This window comes from Cynocephalus volans, chromosome 16 (assembly GCF_027409185.1).
Source record: "Cynocephalus volans isolate mCynVol1 chromosome 16, mCynVol1.pri, whole genome shotgun sequence".
NCBI lineage: Eukaryota > Metazoa > Chordata > Mammalia > Dermoptera > Cynocephalidae > Cynocephalus > Cynocephalus volans.
Genome location: NC_084475.1, coordinates 863287 through 880629, shown reverse-complemented (window position 1 = coordinate 880629; position 17343 = coordinate 863287). Strand labels below are relative to the sequence as shown.

General features: G+C 38.4%; 1 protein-coding gene and 1 pseudogene across 4 annotated transcripts in view; both read right to left on the bottom strand.

Annotated features, from left to right (window-relative positions):
• Positions 1-1222: 1222 nt before the first annotated feature.
• Positions 1223-11566, bottom strand: LOC134365061 (hsc70-interacting protein-like; annotated as a pseudogene).
• Positions 2900-17343, bottom strand: part of LOC134364566 (pleckstrin homology domain-containing family M member 1-like) — a 31815-nt gene continuing 17371 nt past the window's right edge. For 2 of the 4 annotated variants that reach the window (XM_063080470.1, XM_063080472.1), the window contains one exon: positions 10260-12085. In XM_063080470.1, coding sequence (XP_062936540.1) covers positions 11752-12085 — 334 coding nt within the window. In that variant the 3' untranslated portion in view covers positions 10260-11751. Of the gene's footprint in view, positions 2948-10259; positions 12086-15235; positions 15484-17343 lie in introns of those variants that run through there. The other 2 variants (XM_063080471.1, XM_063080473.1) reach the window with 2 other exon arrangements.

Sequence of the window (17343 nt, the reverse complement as noted above, 5' to 3'; positions counted from 1 at the left end):
GTCCAAATAGCAAGCGTCTGTTCACTGGGTTTAGGGTTATCCTTTATAATAACTGAGTGCTTGCATATGGATTATTTAATTTAAATCCTCTTGAGGTAGATATGATTCCCATTTTGCAGAGGAGGAAATTGACATTCTGAGCAATAATTTGCCCAATATTTTACAGAAAATAAGTGGTAGAATCTGGTGCCAAAACGTATGCTTTTTTTTTTTTTTTTTTTTTGGAAATAATATGAAACATTTATTTAATATACTGGATGAGAACAGACCTAAGTAATCCAACTCTACTGCAGGATTACAAAAAAATCATCCCTTCACCACAGTGTAAGATTTAAATGCAACCTGCACAAGGGTGCATGTTATATAAAACATAGTAAGATTGCTGCTACCCTGCCAAGTACTTCCAGTCCCTACACAGGTTCTACTGAAAAACTGGTGGTCCCTATAATTTTATGGAAATAAATCATTTTTTAAAAAATAAAGCATTTAAAAAGACAAATCAAAATGCTTCTGTAACCATATATCCAACTCAAACATTACCTATTTAAGTGAGTTATATTTGCCTCCCACTAATAAAACTTTATTTCACGCAAACGAGCAATAAATCTTCCATACTTAAGTACCTTCCTTGCCCAATAATTCAAAGGAAAAAACCCAAAATGATAAGTGAAAGAAAATGTAGGAATCAACACAACACTCCTTTGTTTTAAATATTTTTAGGTTTAAAAAGTGTTTAAGGTTTTCCTAGAAGGAAAACATTATCTGAATGAATACCCTAATGGCAAACCACTGTAAAATGCTTCAAGCTGCATTTGCAGCAGAGGGGTAGGGATTATCTTCAAAGCACCCCAGCTCTCTTGATGAGCTCAGAGGTACACTGGTTTGTATTATTGCGACATCCATTAGGTGATCTAGGTTATTTTTCCTTCATCAAGGGCTTTATTTGTCAGAAGGGCATTATGCTTGACCTTCAAATTTGCCTTACAATTTACTGATGAGATTCATAACCTTTGGGTTGCTCTGATATTTTGACATATTTGCTGGGTTCTGGGCCACATCCTGGAAGGCCACCATAACTTCTGGATCCTGCATGGCTGCAAGAACCTCTGTATCACTAAGAATTTCATTGAGCCCAGGCATTCCTGCCATTCCAGGCATGCCCCCTCCCATTCCAGGCATTCCCCCAGGAAAGCCACCTGGAAAAGAGTAGTACTGAGCTCCTGATGGTCATCTGGTTTCTTCCTCCCTCTGGGCTCTCTCATGTTCATCTGGAGCCTTCTTAACCCTTTCTATTCTTTCTTTGATCTCTCGCTCTTCACGTTTTCGCTCATACTTTCTCCGATGTTCTGCAATTTTCTGGGCCCTTGGTTGAACTTCTTTCAGCATTGCACTAGCATCTTCATCATAATCCAGTTTACAGGCAAGGGCAAGACCATGGGCTGCTTCTTTCCAGTGGCTCAGAAGTCTGTGTGCTTTCCCTCACCACTTGTAAGGCTGAGCTGAGTCAGGATTTATTTCAATGGCTCTGTCACAGTCTCTGATAGCAGCATTTGGCTTCTGTAATTTGATGAAGACACTGGCTCTCTTGGCATACAGAATGGCCAAGCGAGGATTCAGCTTGATGGCATCTGTGAACAAATCAATGGCTTTCTATGGTTAACCACCATCACTTAGGGCTTCAATGGCAGCCACTTTCTTATCATTCGCCTGATCCATCATCTCCTCTGTTATCTCTACATTTTCATCTCCCATTTCTTGAGGGGCTTCAGTGTCTGGTTCAATCACACCTTCATTGTCAATTTCTAGATCACTCTCCTCACTCGATAGGTCATCTGTCTTTATGTCTTCCTCCGCCTTCTTACTATCTGTTTTTTCTTCCTTGATATTTTCTTCGGATTTAGCTTTATGAGTAGCAGGTGGTACTTTACCCCCATGCTCTCCACCCACTCCCTCAGGAAGCGCATTTGCTCGGTGTGGCGAATGCTCGGATCCTGCTTTCACCAGTTCATGAAGGCCCGAAGCTCGCTCACTTTTCCGGGATCTATAGCCGGGAGGCAGCGGGGCAGCGGGAGGTGGAGGGCATGGCTGAGGCTGCAGCGGCTCCAGGCCTGGGCGCTGTCTCAGCGTGAGCGCCTAGAAGCCAAACGTGTGCTTTTAATCAGTATTCTGTAATGTACCCAGGACTGTAGGTGTTGGTTCACTTCTGTCTCCTGGAGAGAGACAGGATGGTGGTAAGAAATACCACTACTATAGAATTGAAATATACAGTAGTTCTTCTGGCTAAAAACATTGGAGATAGCTCTGAATGTGGTTTTCTCAGGGTATTTTAAGTGGTCATATGTATTCTTCATGATTAGGACAAATTCACTAGAAATTTGAGGCTAAATTGGTAAGAATCTTGGCTAGATATTTAGGAATGGTCTTCAGGGAAAAAGAAAATACTGTAACATCTGTCTCATACTATAATTTCCTCCTTGATTTCTTCTTATACTTTATATTTCACTCCTGTGACATTTTAAATATTCTATCTTGTATAATTTTTGTTTATGCATCTCTTTGGCCATCATTAGACTATAAGCTCCTAAAGGATAGTAATTACTATGCATTTATGTGTTCTCTTTTGTTGGTTTTCATGTTTTTATTCTTCATGTGTTCATTAAATCCTTAGAATGTGCCAGATCTGTACTAACTAATAAATGTAATGCAGTATAATGAGTATTGTAATTAGGAGATTTAAAAGGAGAGTGGGGGCTTAATAGCGAATTGAACAATTTTAACTTAGAATTACAGTTTATTTCCTTAATGATTTAACAGTGAAAGATACTCAGATTGTGAGAATCAGGAAGCAAGCAAGTATTTCACATCTTCCCAACCATACTTGCTGTTGATACATGGAGCACAGGTACCTGTGGGTTAGTGGAATCTCTTCATTCTTCCATGAAAATCGCTGGTATTTTAAAGTAGGATGAAATGTGAAAATGACAAGAACACAAAATAAACAGTGTGTTTTATAAGAAATCTATTTTGTTAAAGAAAAAAGCTTTAGAAAGTTTATTAAAAATTCAAAATAAAGGGACTCATACATTTAGAAAAGAGAACAAAGTAATATTATCTTCCATGTATAAATGTATTTTATTAGTTTTAAATCCAGTCTTTCCTCTCTCACTAAATCTTCCCAAGCCTGTAGAGTAGATAGCTACCAAGTGGGAGTTACAGAGAAAATCCAATGGGAGCTCAGGAGGAGGGAGCAAAGAATGTAGACCTTGAAGTAGGAATTGGGTCAGGTGGTAACATGTGCAGTTGAAGCCCTTTAAGTGTGAGACAATAGGAAGTGGTGTGAGCTGTGCCATGTTTAGGGAAAAATAAATGCCACTCAGCTCCTGCTGATTGTTCCTATGTGGGAGTATAGTCTCAGTGTTGCCAGGTCTTCTGAATTTTTTAAAGGAAACTAGAAATCCAGACTTTTCTATGAAATTTTCTAATTGATGAATGCTGGCTCAAAGTGTAAAATAATGTAGGAAAGACAAAACATATTGATAAATTCCTAATTGATGAATGTTGGCTCAAAATGTAAAATAACGTAGGAAAGACATTGAAATCTGACCTGGGTTTAAATTCCAGCTTTCCAACTGTAATAAGAAGTGTGACCTTGCTATACCCTCAGTATACTCATTTTTAAAAGATTTGGGGGTTGTTTCAGAAATTAAATATGATAGTATATGTATTTTATATACATGTGGCAATCTCATTTTCCTCTCTGGTTATAGAGTGGGACATAATGTCACTTAAGAGATTGAGGTCAAACAGCTAAGGATAGGAGGGTGTTTACCACACAAATCTTCTGACCTCTACTTCCATTAGATTTATGGTTCTCAGCAGAATCGCCTTGGCTACTTGCTGAAAACATAGATTCCCAACCAGCACAACTCACCAGGTCTGGGGTGGGGTTCAGGAAATTAAGTTTTTTTTTTTTTTTTTTTTTTTTAAAGATGACCGGTAAGGGGATCTTAACCCTTGGCTTGGTGTTGTCAGCACCATGCTCAGCCAGTGAGCAAACCGGCCATCCCTATATAGGATCCGAACCCGTGGCCTTGGTGTTATCAGCACCACACTCTCCCGAGTGAGCCACGGGCCGGCCCAGGAAATTAAATTTTAAATAAGCTGCCCCCAAAATTTTAATGCAAATGGAATGGACTATAGCTGGAAAAACATTGCTTTGGACCATGTGAATGAAATAGGCTTCTAAGAAAATGACCTTCTTTACAGCAAGTAGGGTGGCCAGTTGGTTTTTTTACCCAAAATGTGTTAGTGATTTTAGATCTGAAGTAGTATAATATATTTATTTTTCTTTTTAGTTGTATCTTTAGCCTGATTTACATTGTTTCCTACCTTATTACTTACAGACTTCTTGCCCTGTTAATTTGCATGATTAAAATGAAACTGGCTTAGTAAGATACTTAGGCAAGAAAGTGGAGTGTCCAAGAAACTTTTTAAAGTGAACAATATAGAGTGATAGTGGTTTCTTTGTAAGTAGAATAGTCCAATCAGATGGAAATAGTTCAAAATATAAAAATTTATTAATCAGTATTTGATAAATAGGAACTAAGAGGAACAAAACTGCTTTCAAAGGTGTATGTAATCATAGAGTTTTTAGAACTAGAAAGGAAAATTTTGGGGGATGACCTAAGATCTCTGGGTGCTTAGCAAAGGAAATAAGGGGAATTTTTTTTTTTTTAGTAATTTAAATCTACTGGACTTTCTTAATTTACATACTCTTATATTCTGCATGGACTTCATCTATTACAAATTTGATGTACCATGGATTAATATCTTTTGCCACTCACTACACATACATATGTGCTATTGTCTCCCTCCAGGTGATGGTAATAGTAAATAATAGGCATTTCAATAATGTTTAATTTATGTTACTTAAATTTATTTCTTAGGTGATCCGTATTATATGTTTAATTTCGAGAAGGTCTTGCTAAAATTATGCTTTTATAAATTAATTCTTTTGGCACTAATTTGGTTAATGGAATGATATATGGGAAGGACTGTTGGGCAAAACTTGAATTATTGATCCTAGATAATAATTTTGTTCGTCTGTAAGTGGGGTTGTTTCATCACCACCAAATCATATGTGAAACTTTAGCATTTATCACAGCTTCTGTTTTAGAGTATCTTTTATTTTAAGTTCATTTTCAAAACTACCAAGTTTGAAAATAAAAGGAAGACTATATTTTACTTTCTGAAGCCTTGAGATAATGATTGTGTTAGAATTTAACAGTTTTCTGTATAGCGATTTATAGTTTACAAAGCGTCTTCCATTTGTTCTCTCTTTTGATCTATATGCCAGTTCTGAAGTCTTCATTTTGCAGGTTGGCTACTGAGACTTCTTAGGCTCTGGTTGTCAAAAGTCACACAGGTGTTTAGATAGTATCTCTTATTGCATAACTGAGATTTTGTAGCCTAGCTTTTTTTTAGGGACAACCTAGGAAGATATAGAAAGAAATTAATTAAAGATGAAATGGCGGCTGTGGGTGCTGGTGGTGGTGGTGGTGGTGGTTACTGTGGAAAGTAAAGGAGAAGCAGTTTAAATGAAGCTGGAAAGTCTTTTTGGGTTATAGAGTGATCCTGGAATAATAAAAAATTCTCAGTGTAGTTATGAAAAACTTAACCGATAGTAAGAGAATACAACTTTAAGAAGGCAGTGGATTGTTGAATTATTACAATACCGTAGGATTGGCCACCATCTGTATAAGTGCCCTGGAATATTTTCTATTCCAATATTTTCCACTCTTCAAACTTTAGAATTGAAGTGAACCTTATGGACTATTAAGTCTAACTCCTTTATTTTTGTATCATGAAACTAACGTAACTAATATGTCTCATGTCCAATTAGTGGTAGAACTAGTTCAGATCCCCTGAGTTCCAGCACATTCCTTTGTAATTCTTTAATTAAGAGCTATCCACATAGACTGTAATCCACCAGTAATTTTTGGCCCACCTGCGTATGCCTAGGCGTATACTAGGTACTTGAGTTTAGGCAGCAATTAATTTTCTCTTGGAGCTGTTTTTTAAAAAGAGGAAACATGTTTTCAGAATTTCTGATAGACCACTTGCCATAAACTAATTTCCTGCAAAACACCATTATTATAAGGGCTAAAGTGAGGTTTTTTTCATCACTTAAACTGGTTATGGCAACTTTCCTGTTTCCCCTCGACTGCTAATGAGTGAGAACTGATAAAACAAATTGAGTAAGCCTCTAATGAACAGTAATGCAAAACTGAAATATTTCATTATAACAGCTTGCATACTTTTTGATATAGAAAACTGTGTAAATAGTCATAGGCTCTAGTTGATAAAATAAGTCCTTGATTATGAGAAAGTTATATCATCAGTGTCTTGTGGTATTGAGAAAGCACCATGATGACTAAATATTTACACCTGCACAAGTTTTAGATACACTGTGAACATGTTCATTCTCTGAGTCAACACATGCTTTTTAAATAAATGTTATTCTGTCCCATGTTCTGTTTGAGGTATTCAGGATACAAACATAAGTAAAACTCAGGGTGCAAAAGTACTACTGCCCCCCCTTTTAAACTGGAGACCTTTTATTGTTTTCCGTAAGCCCCTTATTATAGCCTACTTTACCCCAAAATTGAATTTATTAAGTTGGTTTTCACATTGAAGAAATAAATTGATCTTATCTTAGCATAGTGGTTAGCATGAGACAGCCTTCAGTGAGTCAATATAATTTTAGCCAAAATAGTCTTATCCAGGATAAAAGTATTTCCTTTAGGTGATTTTTTTTTAAAACACCTCATGAATTCTCTTTATTACCTCTTTCTAAGGATTTAAGGATCTCATGTCATACCTGGGTGAGAAATCCTTTCCAGGGTTAATGTTATGATTCCATAACACTTTTTTTTTTTTTAAAAAGATGACCAGTAAGGGGATCTCAACCCTTGGCTTGGTGTTGTCAGCACCATGCTCAGCCAGTGAGCAAACCGGCCATCCCTGTATAGGATCCGAATCCGTGGCCTTGATGTTATCAGCACCGCACTCTACCGAGTGAGCCACGGGCCGGCCCCCATAACACTTTTACTAAAGCCTTTTTATCTCACCTTTGTCCCTATTTATCAATATATTAGGTTATATGATTAAAATTGAACTATTTTATCTTAGAAAGCCAGCTCTGCTACTTTAGGAAGTATCAGATGGAGATTCTTTGAGATCAGAGTTAAATTTCTATAATTGAAAATCAAATTAATCTGATTGTTATAGAGGTCACTACGTAGGCTATGGCAAGATTATAGTTAGCTCTTGTAGTACTGGATAATTAGAACTCTATTTTGAGTAGGAAGTCCTCTTTTGTTTTTAACCTTAAAAATTCTGTGGGGAATAATTAATGTGCTAAATGTTTCCTGTTAGTGTTTTCTGAGAGGTAGCACATATCATACGCATATGTTATAGTTACTAAGAAAAATATCTAAGTGATGCTGAAAGTAGTCATCGTTTTTATGTCACTGAAGACTAGCATTTTCAGGAGAAATTTGCAGAAGTGAAGCTTTGGTTTGAAAATAGATGTACCATTTTTTACTTAGAGTTTCTGAAAATTGTATATGATCACTGTTTTAGCAAATGGAATGATATTTAAATGCACTAATAGCTTATTTTAGAATCCTATTTTGAATACTTTTGCAAATCAGAGAATAGTCATATTCCTAATTTTGTATTATTCTTAATTTTTACATATGTATTTGAGTTGCTTAAAGTAAAAAATAAATAGCTTTAAAGATGTCAGGGTAGGTTCTTGGCCTTTATCAGTTTAATGGTCTTTTGGAAGTGGGTTTTGTGACTTTTTTATTTACTTCTGCTTTATTAGGGTCCGCCTATAAAGACAACTTTAGACATCTTTAAAAAATAACTTTAAACATTTTAAAGCTTTTTGAACTGCTTATGCATTAGCTCTATGAATGTTCTGTTTTCTTCCCCCCTCATGCCAGAAGTTCAAGCTGGTAAGATTATTTTGCCTAAATATAGGTAATTCATGGGGCACTTTTTTTTTTTTTTATCACTGGTATATATCCAATGCCTAGAACTGTGCCCGGTATGTAGTAGGAAATAAATAAGTATTTGTAATAAATATTTGTATTGAATGACTCTCTGTAAGGGAAAAGGCAGCAAAGATAAATCGTGGTGTTCTTATGTCTGTTGACAATCCAGCCAGTGTTTTAATCACTTTAGAAGCTTCTTCATTTCTAATTTATTTCTATAGGGAAGTCATATGTCATCTGTTTCTAAAGTGTGGTTGATTACCATATTGTGGTTGTCCTTTAATATTTTCTGCCCACTTTTTCTATTCCTAGAGTTGTCTCTTTAAAAGTAGTGTTTCTCAAAAAAAAAAACAAAAAAAACAAAAAAAACCTCCATAATCAAGTTCTTTGGGCCAGTTTTGTAGACAAGAAAACATAATCAATGACAACTATAAACGCAAAAAAAAAAAAAAAAAAAGTGCTGGTACATCTGTATATCCACATCCACCATACACAAAAATTAACTCAAAATGGATCACAGACCTAAATGTAAGAGCTAAAACTATAAAGCTCTTAGCAGAAAACAGGAGTAAATCTTCATGACCTTAGATTAGGCAGTGAGTAGTTAGAAACAACACCAAAAGCACAAGTGACAAAAGAAAAAATAGATAAAATTGGACTACATCAAAATTAAATGCTTTTAAGCTGCAAAGGACACCATTAAGAAAGTGAAAAGACAACCCATAGAATGGGAGAAAATATTTGCAAATCATATATCTGATAAGGTTTAGTATCCAGAATATATATAAAGAACTATTAAAGCTCAGTGATAAAAAGACAACCCAATTTAAAAATTGGCAAAAGTTTGAAAGGACATTTCTCCAAAGAAGATACACAAATGGCCAATAAACACATGAAGAGATGCTTAACACTATTAGCCATCAGGGAAATGCAAATTAAAACCACCATGAGCTACCACTTCTCAACCACTAGGATGGCTATAATAATTTTTTATTTTTATTTTATTTTATTTTTTATTTTATTTATTTATTTATTTATTTTAAAAGATGACCGGTAAGGGGATCTCAACCCTTGGCTTGGTGTTGTCAGCACCACGCTCAGCCAGTGAGCAAACCGGCCATCCCTATATAAGATCCGAACCCGTGGCCTTGGTGTTATCAGCACCACACTCTACCGAGTGAGCCACAGGCCGGCCTTATAATAATTTTTTAAAAACTGGATAGAACAACCTTGTTGGTGAGGATATAGAGGAATAAATTACTGGTGGTGCAGCTGCTTTGTAAAACAGTTTGGCAGTTCCTCAATAAGTTCAATATAGTTGCCATGTGATCCAAAAGTTCTACTCCTACTTAAGCATCCAAAAGAATTAAAAACATACGTCTATTCTGATCCCCATACAGGCCAGGTGCCAAAAAATGATAAAAACATATGTCCACACTAAAACTTATAAATAAATGTTGTAGCAGCATTATTTATAACAGTCCCAAAGTGGAAATAAGCCAAATGTTCAGTTGATGAATGCATAAATAAGATGCGATACAGTCATACAATGCAATATACAATGTAACATTACTCATCAATAAAAAGAAATGAAGTCCTGATACATGCTACAACATGGATGAACCTTTAAAACATTACACTAGGGAAAAGAAGCCCGACACAAAAGGTCACATATTATATGAATCCATTTATATAAAATGTTCAGGCCGAGCCCGTGGCGCACTCGGGAGAGTGCGGCGCTGGGAGCGCGGCGACGCTCCCGCCACGGGTTCGGATCCTATATAGGAATGGCCGGTGCACTCACTGGCTGAGTGCCGGTCACGAAAAAGACAAAAATAAATAAATAAATAAATAAATAAAAAATAAAATGTTCAGAACAGGCACAACTAGAGACAGAAAGTAGACTGGTGATTGCACAGGTTGAGGAGGGTGAGGTAGGGCAAGGGGAGAAAGGTAGGGAGTGACTGCTAATGGGTAGGGGGTTTCTTTTATGGGGGATAAAAATTCTAAAATTAGATCATGGTGGTGGGTACACAGCCCCATGAATATACTAAAAAACAGTGAATTATACTTTAATTAAGTGAATCGTACGGTATGTAAATTATATCTCAATAAAGCCCTCTATAAAAAAATGAGGGGATGTGCCTCTGCCCATCTATTTCATGGCTCTGGCCCCATCCTGAATTATACAGTATAGAAGCTACCACCCAAAGGAGAGATGAGCACAGATGGATTTGAAAAAGCAAGACTATATCCCACTGTGAGCCCCAGCCCACAGCTGGGATAAACGCTGGCATTGTGTGTCCTGTGCACATGAGCATACAAATTCCCACTTCTACTCTCCTTGACCCTCCTTGGTACAGTGTAACTGTGAAACCCAGAGAGATAAGGAGTCAGAGGCACCCAAACCTATAAAGGTATTCATTCTCTCTCCCTTCAGCTTGGCACGAACCTTGACCCACACTCTCGCCTTCCCTCCTGTGCACTTTCTCTGTAGGTCTCCCTGCCCTGGCTAGGCAGGTGGGGCTCCAATTACAGAAGGGGTGGATACCGCACACGTACCTTTCCTACTGACACTCAATAAAAGTCAATAACTTTGTCGGAGAAACTTCAAAGGCCACACAAGCATAAATGAAAAAGGTAAAGAGCTGGAGTTCACAGCCTTTGACTGCCACTTCATTGGGCTAAGAGTTCTCAAGCCTCTCCAACCATGGCTCTCTCAAGGAGATGCCCAGGACTGGCTTCCTGGGGTTTTCAACAGACTGTATTGGCTTATTCTAGAACAGTTCTGTCCAACAGAAATACAATGCCAGCCACATATGTAATTTTTAATGTTCTAGTAGCCACATTAAAAAAACTAAAAAGATGGGCTTGCTGGTTAGCTCAGATAGAGTGCTGTGTTGGTAACACCAAGGTCAAGGGTTTGCATTCTGGTACCAGCCAGTGACCAAAAAACAAAAATAAAGTAAAAAGAAACAGGTGAAATTAATTTTAATAATACATTTTATCTAACTCAATATATCAAAAATATTTTCATTTTAACATGTGATCAATAAAAAATTATTAATGAGATTTAACATTCTTTTTTTCACACTAAGTTGTCAAAACCCAGTGCTTATTTTACACAGCACATCTCAATTAATTTGGACTAGCCACATTTTAAGTGCTCAATAGCCAAGTATAGCTAGTAGCTGCCACACCAGACAGAGCAGTTCTAAAACCCAGTTCATGTCATAAAGTGAGTATTTTCAAAGCCTGGTATTTTTGAAAATATTAATTTAATAATAAGTACTAAGGAGGAAACTGAGGCAGAGAGAGGTGAAGTGACTTGCCTAAGGCCTTATATGTTGGTGACTGAGATTAGTTAAGGGCCAAGACTGCGGTCAGATGGGACTGACCTTCTTCACAGGGTCAATGTGAAGACGACAGGAGACTATGGGAAGTGACCAGCAAAGTGCCTGGCTTATTTCCACTACTCACCCACCAAGACACATCAGCACCATCGTTTCAATGCTATTAACACTCCCCCACACAAGGATGGGAAGGCTATGGGGAGAAGGCAGAGACCACTCGGGGTCACTAGCTGGAGAAACCCTGCATCAGCTTGGAGACATTTCTCCATGACGAACAGCTTGCCCCACTCACCGGGCTGGTGGGTGAGGAAACCACAAGCTTCGGCCCAGCTCTGTCATCCTCCAGGGCCTTCTGCAGGCCACTCCGTTGACTCTCCTGGTACTAGAAGGCTGCTGGCCTGGCTCCCTGCAGGGACAGCTGGGGCAGTGCCTGGCTGCTGCAAATCCAGAGTGCCAGGCACCTGGGAAAGCAGCTGCTGCTTGTGGCCACCATCGCGAGGCCCAGAGGATGCTTGGGCAGGAAGGAGCTCTGCCGGTGTGTGTTGGTGTGTGTTGGTGTCGAGGCCGTGGTGGGACAGCAAGGTTTGGAGAGTGGGAAGCTCCAATTCTTGGCTCAGTCTGTTGGTTGGCACAGAGTTTACCTGGGCTTTGCTGAATTCCGACAACACCCTAGAAATTTTTAAACAAAGAAACCTGTGTGACAGGATGTCAGGCTACAATGCCCAAGGAAATTGGGGCAGGAGTAAGAATGGAAAACTGCTGTTTTATGATTTAAAACAAACAAACAAACAAACAAACACCACCCTCTTAATGCACACACAGCTTTCCTCTAACACTCCCACCAATGGTTCTTCCTGGCTGGGACTAGCACAGATGAGGAAGACAGTGAGTTGTGGAGCCCAGGATGTCAGGTGGAAAAGCTCACAAAGCAGAGACAGAGGACTTGGTGTGAATGGGAACTGAATGCCATTCTGAACAGGCTAACTGTGGGCCTGGAGAGTCTACTCAGCCAAAAAAATGGTTGTCTGGGCAATATTTACCAAAACACTGTCTGCAGGGCCGGCCCATGGCTCACTCAGGAGAGTGTGGTGCTGATAACACTAAAGCCACAGGTTTGGATCCCATATACGGATGGCTGGTTAGCTCACTGGGTGAGCGTGGTGCTGACAACACCAAGTCCAGGGTTAAGATCCCCTTATCAGTCATCTTAAAAAAAAAAAAAAAAACCCTCTGTCTGCAGCAGAGCCTCCATGAACAGAGCATCTCAGGCCAGGGCTCCCCAACAGCACAAGCAAGGTGTGCAAGGGTGTATACAAGTATACATGGGCTCTCCACGTACTCCTCCCAGTGGGACTGTCACTCCCTGTCCCCCCTGGTGCTTCCTGGGGCCACCGGGAAACAGTGTTACTTTGAACACATACATGCTGCACACACACACCGCACAGAAACATATCTCTGGGCTTTCTGGAATGTGCACTGGCTAGTGACTGCTTCTCCATCTCCTGACTCTTTTGAGAATCTAAGTTCCATTTCTAAAATAAACCCATTTGTTGTTTCATCTTCTGCTTATAAAGAAGTGAAGTCTGTCATGGACAAATGCAGGTTCAGGTGGCAACAAAGCTGTCTGAAGCCTAAGAGACTGCACACATCTGCCCTAATGGCTTAAAGTAGGTCCAGAAGATACATAAGTTCCCCTTAACTTGGGTTTATGGAAATGAGGATTTTAGAACTCAAGTTGCTAACCTGATTGTCTTCTCACTGAGCTCTGCTCTTACTCATAACCCCAAACATTAAGACATTAATTATAGTCAAGAACAACCCATAAAATTATGAGCAATTAATTTTCAACATGGACACCAAGACATTTCAATGGAGAAAGAACAGTTTTTTCAACAAACATTGCTGGGATAAGTGCACAGTCACATGCAAAAGAATAAAGTTGGACCGCTGTCTCACACCATATACAAAAATTAACTCAAAATGGATGAAAGATGCAAATATAAGTGTGAAAACTATAACACTCTTAGAAGGAAATATAGGTATAGACTTCATGTCTTTGGATTAGGCAATGGTTTCCTAGATATAACATCTAAACCATAAGCAACCAATTAAAAAATAGATAAATTGAACTTCATCAAAATTAAAAACTTTTGTGCTTCAAAGGATACTATCAAGAAAGTGAAAAGACAACCCACAGAATGGGGGGAAATATTTGTAAATCACATATAAAGGTCTAGTATCCAGAATATATAAAGAACTCTTACAACTCAATAATAAAAAAGACAAATAACCAAATTTTAAAATGGGCAAAAGATTTGAATAGACATTTCTCCAAAGAACATACACAAATGGCCAGTAAGCACTTCAAAAAATGCCCAACATCAACAGTCATCAGGGAAATGCGAATCAACTGCAGTGAGACACCGCTAACCCACCAGGATGGCTGTAATAAAAAGACAGAGAATGACAGCTGTTGGCACTTTTTTATGTGGAGAAGTTAAATCTCTTATACAACACATTAGAGATGGGAACATAAAATGGCACAGCTGCTGTGGAGAACAGTTTGGTAGTTCCTCAAGAAGTTAAACATAGTACACTAGGGTCAAAGGTTCAGATCCCTACACCTGCCAGCCATCAAAAAAAAAAAAAAGAAGTTAAACATAGTTAACAGATGACCCAGCAATTCTACCTCTACATGTACACCTAAGAGAATTAAAAACATGTGTCCACACAAAAATTTGTTCGTGAATGTTCATAGCAAAATTACTCATAATGGACAAAAAGTGGTGGGAAATTGTCCATTAACTGATGAACGGAGAAACAAATTGTGGAATACCCATACAACGAAATATTACTCAGCCACGATACATGCTACAACATGAATGAACCTTGAAAATATTATACTAGGTGAAGGAAACCAGTCACAAAAAGCCATGTACTGTATCATTCCATTTATATGAAATGTCCCGAATAGGCAAATCCATAGCAAAAGTAAGGGGTTTCCTTACAGGGTGATAAAAATGTTCTTAAATTAGATAGTAGCAATGTTGCACAACCTCGTGGTTATACTAAATACCACTGAATTATACACTTCAAGATGGTGAATTTTATGAGATGTGAATCCTATCTTGATTAAAAAAAAAAAAGGTAACCAATCAGAAAAGGTGGAAAGGTGTTTGTGGAAAGGTGTTTGTGGAATAGTTATGGCGGGGAGGCAGGCCCATGCTGGTTCTTGCTGAAAGGTCTCACTCTAAACACAGACCGATGAATACGCAAGAGTGCAACTTTCAGGGAGTGAGCAACGTTGAATTCTAGAAACAAAGAGGTCGTTTTCACAGGCAGAGAAGGAAAGGACATTTGCTAACCAATTGGATGTGTCCAAACCACTGTGACAGAATGCGGCCACTTTCAGAAATAAACTAGGGAGGCAGATTTTTGACAAATGTCCTGTGAGGTCCCAGTTCCTCAAGGGCATCTGTGAGGCAGTGTAGTAAATGATTAAGAGCCAGGGCTCCTGAGTCCATCTAGGTTCTTAAAGATCATGGACTTTGGTTCTCTTATCTATAAAACAGGAATAGTAATAGCACCCACCTTTTATGGCTGTGACAGAGACCTAATGAGATAATATAGGCAAAATGCTTAGTAGAGTGGCACAAAATAAGTAATAAATGTTAACCTCAACTTGTTAAGGTAGCTGTTTTTATTATCATTGATAACATTGCTTAGTTTCTATGTACACAAGTACAAAACTTTAGGTAAAAAAGCCAAATTTATGGAAATGCTCATTAGCATTATCAAAATGATGATCAATTATAAATGAATCCTAATCTATAAGAAAGATCTTAATAACAAAGAAGACTGGGTGTTAGAATGAGTGACACTGCCTAAAGAAATGCCCCCAAGCAGCAAGAAGCTTGTGTGATAACTTGGAGCTTCCAGCAAGTCAGAACTCAGGTCAAGGTGAAATCAAGTTCATAAAGCTTCACCAGAATCAGTACTGGTCTTTAGGGTCCGATGAAAATAAGAGACATGTGCATCAAGTGGAAAAAAGTGCAAGTGATGAGATTCTGAATGAAAAGCAAAAGAAAGAAAAGTCAGAAGACAATGCAACATAGAAAGGAAACTGTGAAATGGCTACAATCCTCCCTCTTGTTTGGCTCAGGGCAGTGTTTTTTAAAAACTTTCTATTCAAAAATTTTAAAACACTGTAGTTTCATTTAGAAAACAATCTGAGAAAAAGTATATGTCCTATAGACACATGTGTATATGTGTACATACATGGGTGTGCAATAACTAAAAAGCTTGGCCTGGAGAATCTGGAGGCCACTTTATAAAGTAGTCATGCCAAGTGAGTTGGAGCCTGCAGTTTTCCCGAACAACTATTTTGGCACACAAGGGCCACTGCAAAAAGCACAGAGGTGGGCTACATATGCTAAGAATCATTTTCCCCCAGAGAAGGATTCATGACGATGATATCTGACAAATATTAACAACCAAAGGCTTTGCAGCAGTTCATATAGGGCTGGCTGGTTAGCTCACTTGGATAGAGCATAGTGTTCTAACACCAAGGTCAAGAGTTCAGACCCCCTTACTGGCCAGCCCTATACAAACAAAATGGGCAAAAGCAGTTTATATAGAGACTAATAGTAGAACTGATGTCACAGGTACCCAGTAATAAAATGACAATACCACCTATTGAGCACAATTGATATCTATGTGTCAGGGACTTTACACATCTTCACTCAATTAATCCTCCCAGCATTCCTCTGAAGAATTATCTTACAGATGGGGACATCAGATCAGAAAGGCTTAGCAACTTGCCCAAGGTCGCAAAGCTGGTAAATGGAAGACTCAGGCAGTGCTGTCTCCTGAGTCAACTTTTTTTTTTTTTTTTTTTTAATGCTGGCTGGTACAGGGATTGAATCCCAGACCCTGGTGTTACGAGCACCACATTCTCACCAACTGATCTAACCAGCCAACTCTGAGTCCACATTCTTAACCACTAGACTCTACTTATGCCCCTTGGCGATACTTATAATACAGCCCCAATGAATGCAAAAGCAGCTACTCAGAATAGCCAATCATCTAGTCACAAGGCAAACTGCAATTTGGTTTCCGCAAAACAGAACCCCTTATATTAAATTAATAAATTTCATTTAATAAATTTCATTTTGAATGTTATGTATTTTATAATTTATGCCTAATTTGTAGATGTTTTGATTTTATACTTGAAACAATAAGCACAAGGTATTTATACCTAATTTCAAGCTACAAATATTTAAGCAATATAATAATAACTTAAGTAAACTCTTAAGTGTTAGTGAGAATCTTTTACCCTTAAAATATACGCTCCAAGAAATGCTGGTCTCTGTGGATGCTCAAAGACCAGCTTCGAGGCCCAGCTCTAACAATGATGCCACTGGACGTGTGGTTGTGCATCTGTGTTTCATGTTTGCCAGTTCCTCACCTCACTGTACAGTATTCATCTATACATCCTCTTGCCCCTTGAGCTCCCCCGTAACACCCAGGATAACACTTCCCACATAGGGTGGATGGTTACTGATTCAATGACCTTAAGCTGGAATTTTCCAATCATAAGACTCGAGACATAAAGGCAAGGCACATGACAAAGAGAAGGCTGGCTGGTCTGTGAAGGAGACAGAGATACATTAAGAGCTAAGACAGGTGAGTGAGCCTAAGTTACACCATGCGCCTAAGTCATGCCACAGGCTAGCTATCTTTGAAGGCAAGGACTGCTCCTCTCCAGTGTGTTCTATCTAAATTCCTCCATTTGACATCTGAAAACTCCATCTAATGTGCTTAGTGCTCAGAAGCCATTTCTGGGGCCTACCAATCTCATGTGTGCAACTGACAGGCATTTGATTTGATTCTCAGACAGCCCTATGAGGGAATCTCCATATTAGAGA